We start from the raw sequence: 16,492 nt of genomic DNA on the forward strand, positions 1-16,492 counted from the left end.
TAAGCCAGAACGCAGTGACTATTGCCATTTAAACAATGAATGCAAATACTCCCCCTGGGAAGGGGTCAGACAGTAGTAGCCATGGAACAGGAGTAGCCATAATATCTAAGGCCAACGCAAAGACTGTCTCATAGTGAGAAGGCGATACCAGCAACTATGGCCTCTAGGGCCAGAGGAGAGACTCCACCTGAAAATGAGGTCAAACAGTAGTAGGCACTATGAACTGGTGCTAGTGCAATACTCTACCTGAGAAGGAAGAAAACCTGGCAGTCAGTGCAGACGTTCCTCCTATTGAAGGAGTGTGAACGCTGAGTGTGCCAATGACAATCAACAAAATGAGAATGCTCCTCACAGGGAATCAAGGCACGAGGAAAGGTATGTGGTGTGCCAACACCCTGTTAAAAAATTCCAAGGACTTTTATGTCTTGTCCATTAGTGGGTTTCGAACCCTAGGATACTGCATAAGAGCCAGACTCCCCATCAGTGATCCACGGGCCTACCTGGAAGACAGAGGCTGCCACGTAGGCACCCGACAGCTATGCATACAATGACTACCTGAGGAAGGATATAGAGTGAAGTAGTCACAGTATCCAGTAGTAGTGCCAAAAGACCACCTACGACGGGGGATAAGGCGATTGTAGGTACGGTGTCTAGCAAATAGGCCATCCATGGAACGGGATGCAATGAGTCAAGGAAGAATTTAAAGTAGTCGCGGTAGTCAATGTTCAAGCCATTACTCCACCTAAGAAAAATGGATAATGCAATAGGATGGACAGTGTCCCGTGATAGTGGAATTAATCTGCCTACGGAAAGAGGGGAACCCGACAAGATGTACAGGGTCCACTGGTAGTGCAAATACTACTGGTTGTGCAATTATTCCACCAATGGAAGGAGGGTAAGGCTACAGGATCTACAGTATGCAATTGTGGTGCAAATAATCCACCTATGGAAGAGGGAAATCCGACAGGACGGATGATATCCAGTATTAGTGCAATTACTCCGCCTGCGGAGGGGGTAATGCGACAGGACATATAGTATCTGGTGAAAATGCAATTACTCCGCCCAGGAAGGAGGGTAATGTGATAGTCTGTACTAATGCTACAGAATGTACAGTACCCAGTGTAAGTGCAAATACTTCTACTACGGAAGGAGGGCAATGCTACCGGAAGTACAGGATCCAGTGGTAGTGCAACTACTCCGCCTATGGAAGGAGGGTAATGCTACAGGCTGTACAGTACCCAGTGGAAGTGCAATTACTCCGCCTATGGAAGGAGGGTAATGCTACAGGCTGTACAGTACCCAGTGGAAGTGCAATTACTCCGCCTATGGAAGGAGGATAATGCTAAAGGCTGTACAGTAACCAGTGGTTGGGCCATTACTCCGCCTATGAAAGGATGTACTGTACAGGCTTTACAGTATCCAGGGCAAGTGCAATTACTGTATTTTTCGCCCCATAAGACGCACTTTTTTCCCCCAAAGTCTTATGGGGCAAATACTAATGAGCGCTTCCACTATGAGGCACTGTACTCACCGCTTCCTGGTCCTCGGCTGTCGGCTGTGAAGGCTGCGCACAGCGTGAGGGCGCTCTGTGACCACACGCTGTGCGTGCCAGTGTTTTTTTTTTTTTTTGTATCAGGCTGAATTATGGCCGAGTGCTGCTCACATATGGCTGGGGGCTGATTAATACTGGGGGCTGATTATATCACTGGGGCTGATCACATATGGCTGGGGGCTGCTCACATATGGCTGGGGGCTGATTATATCACTGGGGGCTGATCACATATGGCTGGGGGCTAATATGAGGCATTGGGCTCTGATCTGAGGTCTGATTGGGGGGTCATTCACACTGGGGTCTGATCTGAGATGTTATTAAAATTGGGGATCTGATTGGGGCTGTGAGCTGAGGTCTGATTAACATTGGGGGTCTGACTGCTGATCTGAGGTCTAATGAAAAATATTTCTAAAACCTTGGTGCGTCTTATGGGCCAGTGCGTCTTATAGTGCGAAAAATACGGTACTCCACCTAAGGAATGAGGGTAATGCTACAGGATGTATAGTATCCAAGGCAAGTGCAATTACTCCGTCTAAGGAAGGAGGGTAATGCTACAGGATGTACAGGGTCCAGTGGTAAGCGCACCTATTTTGCCTAAGGAAGAAAGGTAATGCAACAGGACTTACGGAATCCAGTGGTAGTGCAACTACTCCGCCTATGGAAAGAGGGTAATGCTACAGATGTACAGGGTCCAGTATTAAGCGCACATATTCTGCCTAAGAAAGGAAGTTAATGTGACAGGACTTATGTAATCCAATGGTAGTGCAACTACTCTGCCTATGGAAGAAGGGTAATGCTACAGGGAGCGCGGTATCCAGTGGTAGTGCAAGTATTCCGCTTATGGAAGGAGAGTAGTGCTATAGGATGTATGTATCCAGCGGTAGTACGAGTACTCCGCCTATGGAAGGAGGGTAGTGCTATGTATGTATCCAGCTGTAGTGGCAAAGAAACTCTGCCTACAGAATGGAGGTAGGAACTAGGCCCAGATAGCTTCAAGGGTTAATAAAATATATATATACTTTTTATTTATTTATTACATACAGCCCGAATTCTATCAAAACAGAACTAGGGGATGTGAACCCACGGCCGTCTGCACTAATGACCAGTACGCTAACCACTCAGCATAGAGCCCAGTAATTATTTTACCCAGCCACAGAGTTCTGAGGCAAGGAAGGGGTTAAGTAGTAGATAGGAGCGTATCTCCTAGGGAAGCTGGTGGGGCGAAGACATGGGCGCAAAATACTGATTAGCTCAGTGTCTGCAGGAGGGGTATAGCTGAGAGGAGGAGCTAACACTTTTTTACTTCATGTCGCCTCCTAGTGGCAGCAGCTATACCCATGGTTTTCTGTGTCCCCCAATGATACAAGCAAGAAACACGGATACAGGCCGTGTGCATTCTGAATTTTTTCAAACAAACAGATACGTTCTGAGATACGGACAAGAATAGGACATGTGTTTTTTTTTAACTGAATGGGTCCGAATCCGAGCCTTAAAAAATGCGGCTCGGATGCAGACTGAAATAACACTTATGTGCATGAGGCCTTATGCAAGGTGACAAATCACATGTATCCAGGTACTATTCCAAGATGTCAAAAACATGACGCAGATGTAAATCCGTGTGGTGAACTATGACCACAACACTTACATTGCTGATTTGGAGAGAAGTGAAAATCCTCCCATTACCAGGAAGTTGGAGAGCGATGAACAATACCTAAAAGAAGACAAATTATACAAAATGATATTAAAATGTATACTAGTAATAGCTGTACAGCAGCAGCTCATTTGCAAACAGTTAGTAGTCAACTGGCACATTATAACTTGTATTAAAGGGGTATTCCCACCACAGTGACAACATAGTGTGGGAATAGGCCTTCACATACTGTACTAGTAAAGATATGTCCAAGATAAGCGGCACACTGACTCTGTATAACTATCCAAGAAGATATTTGAATGCTCCAAGATGGAAAGATCTCGTGCATCCTTGGCTCCACGGAGGAAATGGCTGAGTGACGTTCCATGCTGGCCGATCAGGTAGCAGAGTTTGCAGAACTTTGTAGCCACGTCTTGTAGAAGCTGAACAGTGGTTATAGAGCCCAGGTTGTCTTAAACAAGAAAGGAGAAGATTTGAGTAAATAATAACTTAAGGAATGACCTTTGGATAAATAAATCATTCTATCACCCGTTTTCCAATCCAAAATGGTCACCTGCTGCTTGCTGGGTTCTTTCTGTAATTCCCAAATTCCCATAAACTACAATGGATAAAGCCATGAGCAAGAGCATCCATCAATATGAAAAGTGACTGATTTCAGATGGAAAATGAGGGGGAAGGGGGGCGGTCACAAGAGTCACATTCTGCTAAACAGGTACGGGTCCCTGATGTGGGAGCCCAAGTCATTTATTGCATACCCTCTGCGTTTGCCACAGGTCAAAAATGGCATAGTGCAAATAATGCAACCGTGTTTTTCTGTGACAAAATGGCCATTATAACACTGAAGACGTGTTCTGCACTTCCGTTTTAACATAAGCTATGATGAGGCCCTTACAAAAGCCTGAGAAAAAGAACTGATGGAAATGGGAGGAGAACCTTACACTGTTCCTATAGCTCCAATGAAGTTACACAACAAATTATCATCTAGTATTAAGGGCCTGATTCTAGAAATATTTGTACTGTATATAACTACATAGCAAGTCCTCCCCGGCTGATTTTTGGAGGTAGAATGTACACACTGTGATAAATGACACTTACCTAGGCCTAAAAGAGGCCTAAGAATTTGGGACTTCACATCACTCAGGTGGCAATAAAAGCCCCTCTCAGTGGACGCCAGCTCATGGAGGTTCCCAATGTAACCCATCATGTTTAGGTCTACAAGTGCCAAGCAGCTACTAGACCCGGCCGATATACTGGAGATGTACCCCAGCTAAAACAAGAGAAAGATCTGAGTTAAGACAAATTCTACATTGGAAGGAGCGGACAAGGTTTCATCAAAAACTATTCTACACTAAAAGAGATCTTCAATACATTAATTGCCCATCATTAGGGCATCTATATCACAGAGAAGCTGCCCCCTCACCTCTAAGCTGACTGGAAAGGTATTTTTTCACATTTCTACTACATAACAAGTGCCAATTAAGGGTACTTTCACACTTGCGGCAGGACGGATCCGGCAGTCTGTTCACCCTGTCGGATCCGTCCTTCCACTGTTTCGCCGTGCCGCCGGACCGCAGCTCCGTACCCATTGACTATAATGGGGATGGGGCGGCGCTCCGGCGCAGTACTGCAGTTCGCGGTCAGAGGCCGCCGGACATGCAGGACTTTTAGTCCGACGGCCTTTCGCCGTGCACTGCCGTACTGCGTCGGAGCGCTGCCCCATTATAGTCAATGGGGACGGAGCTGCGGTCTGGCGGCACGGCGAAACAGCGGAAGGACGAATCCGACAGGGTGAACAGCCTGCCGGATCTGTTCTGCCGCAAGTGTGAAAGTACCCTTAACGTTACACAGGCAACAAAAGGCAGCATAAACAATCATTGCCTGCTTATGATCACGGGGAGATGTGCTGCTGACAAATGATCATTTTTGCAGCCGCATGAAACACGCGATCAGCGGTTTTTCTAATTTGTCAACAGCTCACCAGACTTTTCCCATGGGGCAATGATCGGGAATCACTAGCCTGTACAAAAAGTGACATCATGAAAAATAGACGCTTATGAAGTCTCTAGCACCTGTTCATCCATATTACTTTTGTTTTCTGTATATATAGTATTAGCACTTCATATATAGCTAGCACGGATTTAATCTTTCCTTTTTTTACCTCTTTAAAGGGGTTGTCTCACTTCAGAAGATGGCATTTATCATGCAGACAGGGCTTACGACCACCTCTGCAGTGCAGATACAAGGTGGCCATGACAGGATCTGCAGCACATGTGTGCCTATACGTTCTCCCACTGTCCTGGCCACCAGAGAGGCTGGAGATTTTTTCTATAGTTTGCAAGCATGACTACCGCTGCTGGATTACAGGGTGGTCATAACCATGGAAGCCAGCAGTATATAATGTGATGGAAAAATGAAGCAAGCCAGTAAAGGAGGCAATATGGACAATCACAATACATTAGTAAGTGGCTTGTGTTACTTTTGTCTACATGATAAATGCCATTTGCAGAAGTAAGATAACCCCTTTAAGGCTTCATGCACACGGCCGTTTTGGTCCGCATCCGAGCTGTAGTTTTGGCGGATTGGATGTGGACCCATTCACTTCAATGGGGCCGCAAAAGATGCGGACATCGCTCCTTGTGCTCTGTTTCATGGTCCGCAAAAAATATATAACCTGTCCTATTCTTGTCCGCGTTTTGTGGACAAGAATAGGCAGTTATATTAATGGCTGACTGTGCAGTTCCGCAAATTGCGAAACGCACACGGACGCCATCCGCGTTTTGTGGATCCGCGGTTTGCGGACCGCAAAACCCACAAGGGTCGTGTGCATGTGACCTTTTATTAATGGGTGTCCGTGCCGTTCCGCAAATTGCGAAACGCACACGGACGCCATCCGTGTTTTGCAGACCACAAAACACACAATGGTCGTGTGCATGAGGCCTAAGACAGCTGCATAGGGAGTATATATTTTCCCATTCCACGAGATTTTCTGTTGTACCCATATCGTGGGGTACACTGTGTTATGACTATTTAAAATGTTTTAATCTTCACTTATCGTCTCTTCCTTTTGTGGTCTTTGTAGTGACAAAAGGCTACTTTTTTTTTTGCAGTCCCCTTTTTTGCTATACATATACATAGGACAAAGCTTCAACCCTATATTATTTACGGGATGTTGCCACTCTTATTCCCCTTTTCCATACCCTTGATATGGTCAAGTCAAAAGAACTCTAAAGCTTTCTTAATGGATGTACTCACCTGGGCACACTCTGTCAGCTGAACTGGTGACTGCCCCGAGTCTACCCCGCTGGAGACGTCCACTATTCCAGGTCCACTATAATATACAACAGGCTGGTACTCATTTTTTCCATGTGCTAAAAAAAGAGAGTAATCCTGACCAGCAGCTATGCTCCACACAGTGCCGTCTTCATATACCTGAAATAAGTGCCATTAACAGGAAATACTATTTTAACACATTGTTTAATAATTCAACAAAAAAAAAAAAAAAAAACACATCCAGATATTAATATGTGGCTCCATCTCTGAGCTCTATTCTTCCCAATCTACCTTCTTTATCAAACACATATGTACAGGACAGCACAAATATCTCAGATTAGATGCATTTCAAAATCTTCACATGGGCCTGGGCTCCCTGACTCCAGATCTGGCTGATCATATTGCAGCAATAGCAAGCAATCCTATTATCCAGCTGAAGTCGGTCGTAAAAATGGAAGACAGCAGATTAGTCCAAAAGGGAGCAAAAGAATTTTTAACATGCTACAGCTCCAAAGCTGCTGCTGCCATTTACAGGTGAAACTCGAAAAATTTGAATATCGTGCAAAAGTCCATTTATTTCAGTAATGCAAATTAAAAGGAATTGCATTAATGCAGCTTAAAATTAGAATTTTGTGAAAAGGTTCAATATTCTAGGCTCAAAGTGTCAGCTAATTAATCCATACCCCCTGAGCAAAGGGTACCTCAAAATTGTGACTTTGGGGTTTCATAAGCTGTAAGCCATAATCATCTAAATTATAACAATTAAAGGCTTGAAATATCTCACTTTGCATATAATGAGTTTATCTCATATATTAGTGTCACCTTTTAAGTGGCATTACTGAAATAAATGACCTTTGCACGATATTCTAATTTTTCGAGTTTCACCTGTAAATAATTTTCCAGAAACTGAATATGCTTTTATATTTCCTAATACATGGTGAAAATTGAAAATGACACATTTATGCTACACACCTTAGCTGTTACTGTGATGACGTGGTTTCATTGTGGATTCTAAAGCAAGAACTACAGCTGGATTCAAATGAATCTGACCACAAAAATCTGAAGACTGTTGGCTAACAGCTAAAGTTAAAATCCACCCTACCCGTAGCAGACGTCATTTTACTGGGCCCCGTAGCTGATAATGGCAATCACGTATATATGTATCTCCAGCTACAAATGCAAAACCTATATTCTTGCATCATGTTATGTAAACTCTACCACACACTTGACAACTGCTATCACGACCTAAAGGGGCGGGCCTCATACAAAATTTACCACCTATCCACAGGATAGGTGGGGATCCAATCGCTGGGCCCCAAGTACACGGTCTGAAATTAGTGGAGGTCACATATGTGCACTACTGCTCCATTCATAGTCGTTGGGACTGATAGAGACGGCAGTATACAGCACTAAGCTATCCTGATCAGTCTCAGACTGGAGAGAATAGGGCGCATAGTGCATACGCATGAATACCGCTTAATTTAAATGGGGAACTTGGGACCCTCGCTGTCAGTGCGATCAAACCATTATCCCCTATCCAGTGGGCAGGTATTTAAAGTTGTTGGTGTGCCAACCCCTTAACAGGAGTTATACCTTAGCAAGACGTGGCATAGTTGTTGGTGACTGCAGGTGCCCAAGTTGTCCTGAAAGATTACTTCCCCAAGAGAAAACCTGTAATTCAACAAGAAGAAAACATTATCCACACAATGTCTTTATTGTGTGAAGCCCAGTTAGCAGTTGGTTAAGATGGATAATAGGTCTGAGTCACATTATAAAAGTCAGCTACAGAACACAAACAGTACCTGAGACTTGGCGGTGAGAGCAACAGAATGGTGGCTACCAGCTGCCAGCTGAACCACCTCTTTGCCATCCATACTGCGGACGCACAAAGGCTGTAACCTACATAATGAAATAGAGTCTCATATAGTTAAGAAAAGAAATGATAAGAGTCTCATATACTTAAGAAAAGAAATGATAGTTTAAAACATGGCCCAAACAACGTTAAATGTTTAGTTTTCGATAAGAAAAGTGATGTGGTCACTTACCTTGGCAAAACATCTCCATGCCCCAGCTGTCCTTCTTTACCTCTTCCCCAACTCCAGACTTCCGTCCTTAGGCAGGGAAGGAATATGTCGGCTTCACCGCTGTTTGTAGGGGTCAAGGCAACTGTTCTCATTTTTGCCCTCCCAACCTTCCTCAGCAATCTCGGGGAAACTGTAAAGAAAATACTTGAATTTACTTGAACATCATTTTATAATCTCTCAATAATGATGTTATGTGACAGAATAAATCAGTAACTTTGGTGACAATGCATTATTTAGCTTCATTCCAGTTCCAGGAATGGTGCAGAGTTAGGCAGAATTCACACTTCAGCTATTTGGTCAGCTGAAGTGTGAATTCAACCTCAAAGGGGTTGAAGCAGGCAACAACAGGAGATTGAATTGTAATAACCCTCCAGTTCTCCCAGCAGGGTTTTGTTTTTCCATCTGCAGCCGTGATGTCATGTGACCACTGCAGCCAATGACTGGCTTCAACAGTGCACTGCTGAAGCCAAGTGATAGGCTGCAGTGGTCACGTGTTGTGAAATCGCTGCTGCAGCCAGGAAAACAGAGACCTGCCGGGAGAAACGGAGTGGTGGTGCAGAACCCGTCAGGAAACTAAATTCTATTTTTTTTTATTATTATTACAGGTCGATCTCCTGAGTTGTTTGGTTTCCTCTTGACAACTGATTTAACCCCTTAGTGACCCCCATACACCTTTATACGGTGGTCACAAGGGGCCTTAGGCTGGGCTACCGCCTTTTCACGGTAGCCCGGTCCAAGTGCTGAACGTGTCCCCTGTGCAGCGGGGGCTTGGCTCTCACATGAGAGCTGCACTCCTGCTCTAACAGTCCGGACTGGCAGGAGTGCAGATCTGGCCTGTTTTACCCCTTTACATGCCGCAGGCAATGGCTCCCACCGTATGTAAGCAGTGGCAGAGGGAGCGGACTCCCTTTGTCTCCCATTGGCACCCTGCAAATGTGATCGCAGGGTGCCAATGTGTGTATAGGCTGACTGGGACTTGGGATAGGTCTCAAGCCTGCCTTGAGTGTTTCCCAGGAGGCTGCGCCTGAAATCAATGGGACTGTTTTTACAGCCACTTACATTTTATTTTTTTATAAAGCATCTTTTTATTTAGTTTTTTTTGTCATATAGTAGTATACAGTCATACCACACAGTTTTTGTCATACAGTATTACATTAGAATATAATATAACCCCCTAAATCCCTCCCTCCACCCCCTCATCCCCCTTTTATCTCAGATGTAGTAAATGTACAATGAGAGACAAATGTAAGAGGTGTAAAGATTCTATCTATTGACCTAAATAAAAGAAAATACTTTTGTTTGCTAATTGAGTTATTTACTTTCTTGTTTTGTGTGCATCTTGTACCACGGGTCTGATGGCCCCAACTTGGCATACCACTCAGTATAAAGAAATGGACGGATAGTCGCCAATATTTCTGATTCAGTAAAGAAGGCTACCATAAATTCTCTCCATTTTCTAAAGAAGGATGTAATTTATTCCGACCTGCGATACTTTGTCTCAACGTGCTCTAACGTGTCATCTGATGGATAATCTCCTTCAGCGCCGGGGCATCTGGTTTGAGCCAGTAAGTTAGAAGACCAGGATCTATTAGCTACCAGGATAACTATATGGAATGCTGCTGCAATTTTAGTTTTACCTCTACCTACAAGAACCTGAAGAGTCGCTGGATCCATTGGGAGTTTTGTGTGACATTTTGTTTCCATCAGGGATAGGAAGGACTGCCAGAAGATATGCACCCTCGGGCAGGACCAAAGCCTATGAGCTAGATCTGTGTTAGATATCTGGCATTTGGGGCAGTGTGTTATTCTGCCCTCAACTATCTTATTAGGATCACATGGAGCATGGAAACCATATATAGCCCTATGTATTATTCTAAAATAGGTCTGCCTCCAAACCTCACTGCTCACATTTTTTTGAACTAGGGCCCATCCCTCCAATATTTGGTCTGGGAGATTTAGGTCTGGGAAATCTTTAAGCCATGTCTTAAAGGAAGGATCCCCTTTCCTGGAGCTTAACTCCCTCAGAGAGCCACATATTGTCGCCAAGTCTTTTTTGATTCTAGGAGAGCTTAGGAAAGGCTCAAAGGGGTTGGCAGAGAATTCTGGCGATAAATCTTTCAGTCTAGGGCGTAAAAATGCCATAAGTTGATGATATGGGAGGAAATGATCTGCAGGCAATTGATATAGACTTTGCATTTCCTGAAAGGTGCAGAATCTCCGCTCTGTCTGGTTCCAGATGTGCCTAACTTCATCTATACCTTTCTCTGGCTATTTCTGAAACTGTTTGTTTAAAGCGGTTACAATGGAATTCCGGATGTTTCCAAATCGCCATTCTTTTAGATATTAAAAATGGGAGCTTATATAGCCTTCTGACCACTTTCCATGCAGATATTGTGTCTCGTAGCAATACACTGTGCTTTATCTGGCCAGGTAAGACTGTGTATTTAGTATGTAGGATAGCATAGCCATTTCTTCTTCAATGGATAGTACTGAGTAGTGTGAGGATTTACTTACCCAGTCCAGACCATTAAACTTGCCAGGTTATAGTTTCTGATATCAGGAAGCCCCATGCCACCTCTGCTTCTGTGCCTGGTTCAATGTAGTTAAAGATATTCTGCATCGTCTGGACTGCCAAACAAATGATCGGAAAGCCTTTAGGAGTAGCTGGACATCAGCATGTTTCAGTAGGATTGGTAAGGTTTGCATGGGATATAAAAGTTTACTAAAACCCATCATCTTCAGTAAGTGACATCTACCCAGGAACTAAACAGGCAGGTAAAATAATGGGGGATAATTTAGTGTATACAGGGATTCTGGAGTCTTATTCGAATTCCCAAGTATTTGATACTTTGGGTCGCTATGGTGACGGGTAGGTCATGTCAATTTTCCTTTTATGAAAGAATTGAGAAGTCGACAGGTCGAGTAGTTCGCATTTGGTCATGTGTAAAGAGAAGTTGAATAAAGCTGGGAGGTCTCTATGGGAATAACAGATCGTCAGCAAATAAAGCGTGTTTGAGCACCTGTTTGCCCATGGCAATACTTTTCGACATGTTTAGATAGAGTTATTGCTTTAGGGCTAGGTTAAATAATAATGGTGAAAGGGGGCTTCCTTGTCTAGTGCCTTTTTGTAAACTAAAAGCTTGTGACAGGTGTCCTGGAGTGGAGATCCTAGCTAAAGGGGCAGCAATAGAGAGAAGTGATATATGTTCTAAATTGGCCTGTGAAGCCCATGATGTCTAATACCTCGTTCAGCCATCCCCAGCTCACATTATCAAACGCTTTTTCTGCATCTATGGCGAGCAGAGCTGGGGATGGGTGGAGGAGAGGACGCAGTTTGATCTCGTCAAGTACAGCCAGTACCTTGCGTATATTATAAACTGCTGCTCTACCTTGTATAAAGCCAACCTGGTGAGATGTTATAAAGTTTAGGTAAGAAAGCCGATAGTCTATCTGCTAATATTTTTGAGAGGTATTTAAGACCATTGTCTATGACGGAGATCGGACAGTAAGATGATGCCAAAGTGCTGTCTTTGCCCGGTTTTGAGAGTACTTTGATATATGCTGTGTTCATGTCTGGTGGAATTGGTTGTATAAGGATGTAAGGACTGGAGAGATTTTTGGGGCCAACACTTTATAGAACTCATTCGTATAGCTGTCTGGTCCGGGGGCTTTTCCATTTCCAGATTGGCGGATTACCCTCTGTACTTCTTCCTCAGTGATAGGTTGATTCAGGGATGTCAGATCTTCAGGTGTAACTCGGGGCATTGAGAGACTTTCTAGTCATGATTTCACCGCTCTAAAACCCTCTTTCGGTACTGTATAAAGGTTTTTATAATAATCTCTTAGTATCTCAATCACTTCTTTTGGTTGATGGCAGAGTATACTGTACCTTATTTTTTAATGAAGAGATTAATGAAGGGGATTTCATCCCCTTTGCTAAAGATGCCAAGAGCTTACCCGATTTGTTCCCGAATCTGAATAGACGAGCTTCCCTCCGCGTCCCATCGAATTCCTCTTTTTGTCTGTGCCATCTATCATATTCCGCTTTAGTTTTGCTCCAATTTTGTTTAGATTGAGCAGATGGGCGCAATTGAAATTCTGTATAAGAATCCCTGAGAGTGTTAGTTAGTTCCGTTATTTTTTAACCCCATTGTGTAGGCCAGGATCTCTCCTCGCATCACTGCTTTACCCGCTCTCCAAGCAAATTGTGGCTCGCAAGAGGGTGAATTGGTATCCCAGTATTCCCCCCACCAATGTTTAATCATTTCTGAGAAATTCACATTTGAGGCCAAATCAGATGGAAATCTCGAGATGAAGTCTGTCCCTCTTGTGATACATCTGTAATTTCCATAGTTAGTGGGGAATGATCAGAGATGACTAGGTTATCTATGCCTATAGAGATAATTTTTTTAAGAATGCCCTCTGTCACCAAGTAGTAGTCTAGGCGTAACCAGGAATCATGTGCTGCTGAGAAATGGGTGAACTCTCTCCCCTCCGGGTGGAACTGTCGCCATGCATCATGTAAACCAGCTTCAGAGGACAATTTTATCAAAGCTCTGTCTCAATGTCTGGGTATTGTCGACCTAGGGAACTACAGCGATCTTCCTCAAGGATCATCACCGCATTCATATCTCCTTCAACTATTTGAAGAGATACTGGGTCTTTAAGTCGCCTGTTCCTCAGGTCCTCAAAAAATTCAGAATTGGTTTCATTTGGGCCGTAAATGTTATAAATACTTAGGGTTTTGGACGGCGATTTTTTTTTTTTTTTTTTAAATACTGCTCCTGGGCCCTGCTGTGCCCCCATTCCCCGCAGTTTTTGTGCTCTATATGCTAATACCGAGCAACGGTACAGGGAGGAGGAGACGCCAGGGTTTCTCAATGGGCGTCTCCTTCTCCTTGGCTGTGACGCTCTCCTCTGTGATTGGATCGCGGCACAGCCAGGGCGAAAGAGACGCCCATTGAGAAACCCTGGCGTCTCCTCCTCCCTATACCGATGCTCTGTATTAGCATATAGAGCACAAAAACTGTGAGGAATGGGGGCACAGCAGGGTGCAGGAGCAGTATTTAAAAAAAAAAAAAAAAAAAAGCATCAGCGGGGGGTACTGAGCACAAAAACAGGCAGGGTGGCAGCATCAGAGGGGATTACCCCGCAGGCAATTGTATTTATCTTGAATAAAAAAAAATCAAATAAGGTGCTTTTTAACATTCCATGTAATAATTTTTGTCATGGTTAGGGGCTGAAATAGGCATTTTGTCACCCACAAGCTTGTTAGATAGTAGTGTACAATATTGTTTCTGAGATGTAAATAAGTTCCCCGTATAACAACCCCAACTAAAGCATATAACAAAGCATAAAATAACAACGTGAAATCACTTAAATGACAAATATCTCAGACCTCACTTCTTCCCAGCATGACTTCAGATCACCCATTGGGGCACGCTCAATAAAGTGAAAGGAACCCATCCGCTCGCGGTGCTCTTTTTGAAATGATACTGGAAAGTAGTTTGGCAAGAAGGGTGAGAAAATACATTTATGTCTAATAGTGACACCCTTAGCAGTGTCTCTGTCTCCCCTTCAAGTTTATAACATCAAATAGGGACACCCATCCATGGCGGTTACTATGTAATCACCGCCACCCCATAATAATCTGTGTCCCTGTATACTCCACTAGTTATGGTGATGTTCCTCTCATGAGCCTGGTTGGGCTCGGGATCTTTTCCTCTGTTCCTTAGGATCTTGTGACTGTCTAATATCTGGCGGGTCGGGCGCCGAGTCCCTCAACGGAGAATATCTGTCGTCTGCGGTTTTCGCATCTTGAATATTGTGGTAGGTGTATGTAGTGCCATCTGTATTACAGATCCGCAGGGTACAGTAGTGCAAACTTTGTCTGTGCACGGTGCAGTTCGGTGCAGATTGACGAGAATTCCTGCCTTCGTCGGGTTAACCTCTGCGGAAAAATCCTCAAAGAGTAATACATGGTGGCCCCACAGCTCCAATGGCATGTTGCGTTTCTTGTAGGTCCGGAGTATAGAGGCTTTGTCTGAAAAGTCTAGATAACGCAATATGACCTGTCTGGGACTTTGTCTAAGCGCTGGATGCAATCAAGGGTCAGATTGGTCGCGGCGGAGGGAGGAAGACACCTGTAAGTCAGAAAGTATTCTGGCTGCTACTTCAAGCGCCAACTTTTTGTAGTCTACTTTTAATTCCTTGCCTTGGTCATCACCATCTAGGCCAGGCATCTCAAACTGCGGGCCCTCCAGCTGTTGCAAAACTACAACTCCCACAATGCCCTGCTGTAGGCTGATACCTGTAGGCTGTCCGGGCATGCTGGGAGTTGTAGTTTTGCAACAGCTGGAGGGCCGCAGTTTGAGATCCCTGATCTAGGCAATCGTCTTCAGGCGGTAGTGGAGGAGCATCCTCAGGAGCTGGCAGAGCGGCAGGGTCTGCCATGATGTTTGCTGAAGGGGCTGCTTCCACAACCGTTTGCTGTTCCTTTTGACGAGTTTTGCTCCACATGTTGACAATGAACCAGTCCATATGACTCGGTACTGATGTAAGGCAGTTGATGAGCCTAGGTCCTGTTTGATAACAATCCTGGTACAATGAGGAGCAAGTGGTGGACAGAGCTGCATGGTGCGGAGCTCTAGTAAGTGCAACCAGAAGTCGTTGCTCCTCTCTTGATTGACAAGGACCTGCCTAAAGACCTGCACTCAGGGTGATGAAGTCACCATGCGATCATGGTGGGAGCACGCAGCAACGTCATCACGATTAGTGCAGATCCTTCCGCAGGTCCTTTTCAATCAAGAGAGGAGCAACTGCCTCGGCGTGTGAAAGTGGAAGAGGCGAGTATTTTTATTTATTTGTTTAATTAAAAAAAAGCCAAATAAATCGTTTTTTCATGGCCAATTTTAACGGCCATGAAAAACTGATGCGGAACAGCCATTAAAAATGCACAGACGGACAGAACAGAAGCATAAATGGTTGAAAAAAAATGGCCATAAAAAACTGACAGTGTGTCCGTTTTTAATGGCCTTTTTTCACTGTCGTGTGTATGTAGCCATACAAGGAAATTCTTACATCTGTCCAAGCTTTCAGCCAGTACCAGATCCTGAGGGGCCATGTGCCATAAATTTACAATTTGAATAGTAAAATAATGCTTTTGAAATTTATAAAGAAATTTTGCTTTCTTTGAACATAAGAAGTGACCCTGAGCTCTCTGCAGAAGACTGGCATTGCAGCTAAAAATGTAGTTTATCATCAACAATGACATCCAAATCCTTCTACACTGTAGACTCTTCCTAAGAGTAATCCATTCAGGGCATAAGTAGCAACTTCATTTCTTGCCCTAAAATGTATAACCTTACCAAGATTGAACCTACCTTGTCATTTTGCTGCCCATGTAGCCAGTGTACGAAAATGTTGGCATAAAAAACGGATTGTCCAGGCGATAGGTCATCATTAACAGATTGGTGGGAGTCAGACACCTGTCACCCCCACCGATCATCTGTTTTGGGCAGCGTAAACACCAGAAACTATACAGTGAAGGGGGCTGGAAGCAGGCAGCTCCACTACACTGTGTATTGGCCGTGTCGGGGGACTGCAGCTCAGGTCCCATTCAAGTGAATGGATGCTGAGCTGTGGTAGGCCAGTGCCGGAAAAGAGAGCTTCCATACACAGAACAGTTTCCTGCACCACCAATCTGATATTGGTGACCTATCCTGAGGATAGATCACCAATATCTGTAGCCCAGACAACCCATTTAAGCAATTTAACTCTCTTTCTCTCAGCTAATGTACCTACTTTATACTTTTTTCGTATGTGTGACCTGAGTTGCATGCTGTTTTTTCATTATTCGTTTGACTACATTAAGAGGTTGTATAATTATTATATTAATTACTAATAATATTAGGCAGAGTTGTTGCTAAAAGCAAG

The 16,492-nt window shown here is 44.1% G+C and overlaps 1 protein-coding gene across 1 annotated transcript in view; it reads right to left on the bottom strand.

Moving 5' to 3' along the window:
• ALS2 (alsin Rho guanine nucleotide exchange factor ALS2) overlaps positions 1–16,492 on the bottom strand; it is a 105,936-nt gene that overhangs the window by 68,848 nt on the left and 20,596 nt on the right. The window contains 7 exon segments of the mRNA XM_044302574.1: positions 3,198–3,263; positions 3,474–3,654; positions 4,299–4,470; positions 6,456–6,632; positions 8,067–8,144; positions 8,276–8,372; positions 8,519–8,687. Of these exon segments, the coding sequence (XP_044158509.1) occupies positions 3,198–3,263; positions 3,474–3,654; positions 4,299–4,470; positions 6,456–6,632; positions 8,067–8,144; positions 8,276–8,372; positions 8,519–8,687 (940 nt within the window).

The sequence above is a fragment of the Bufo gargarizans genome, chromosome 8 (genome assembly GCF_014858855.1).
Source record: "Bufo gargarizans isolate SCDJY-AF-19 chromosome 8, ASM1485885v1, whole genome shotgun sequence".
NCBI lineage: Eukaryota > Metazoa > Chordata > Amphibia > Anura > Bufonidae > Bufo > Bufo gargarizans.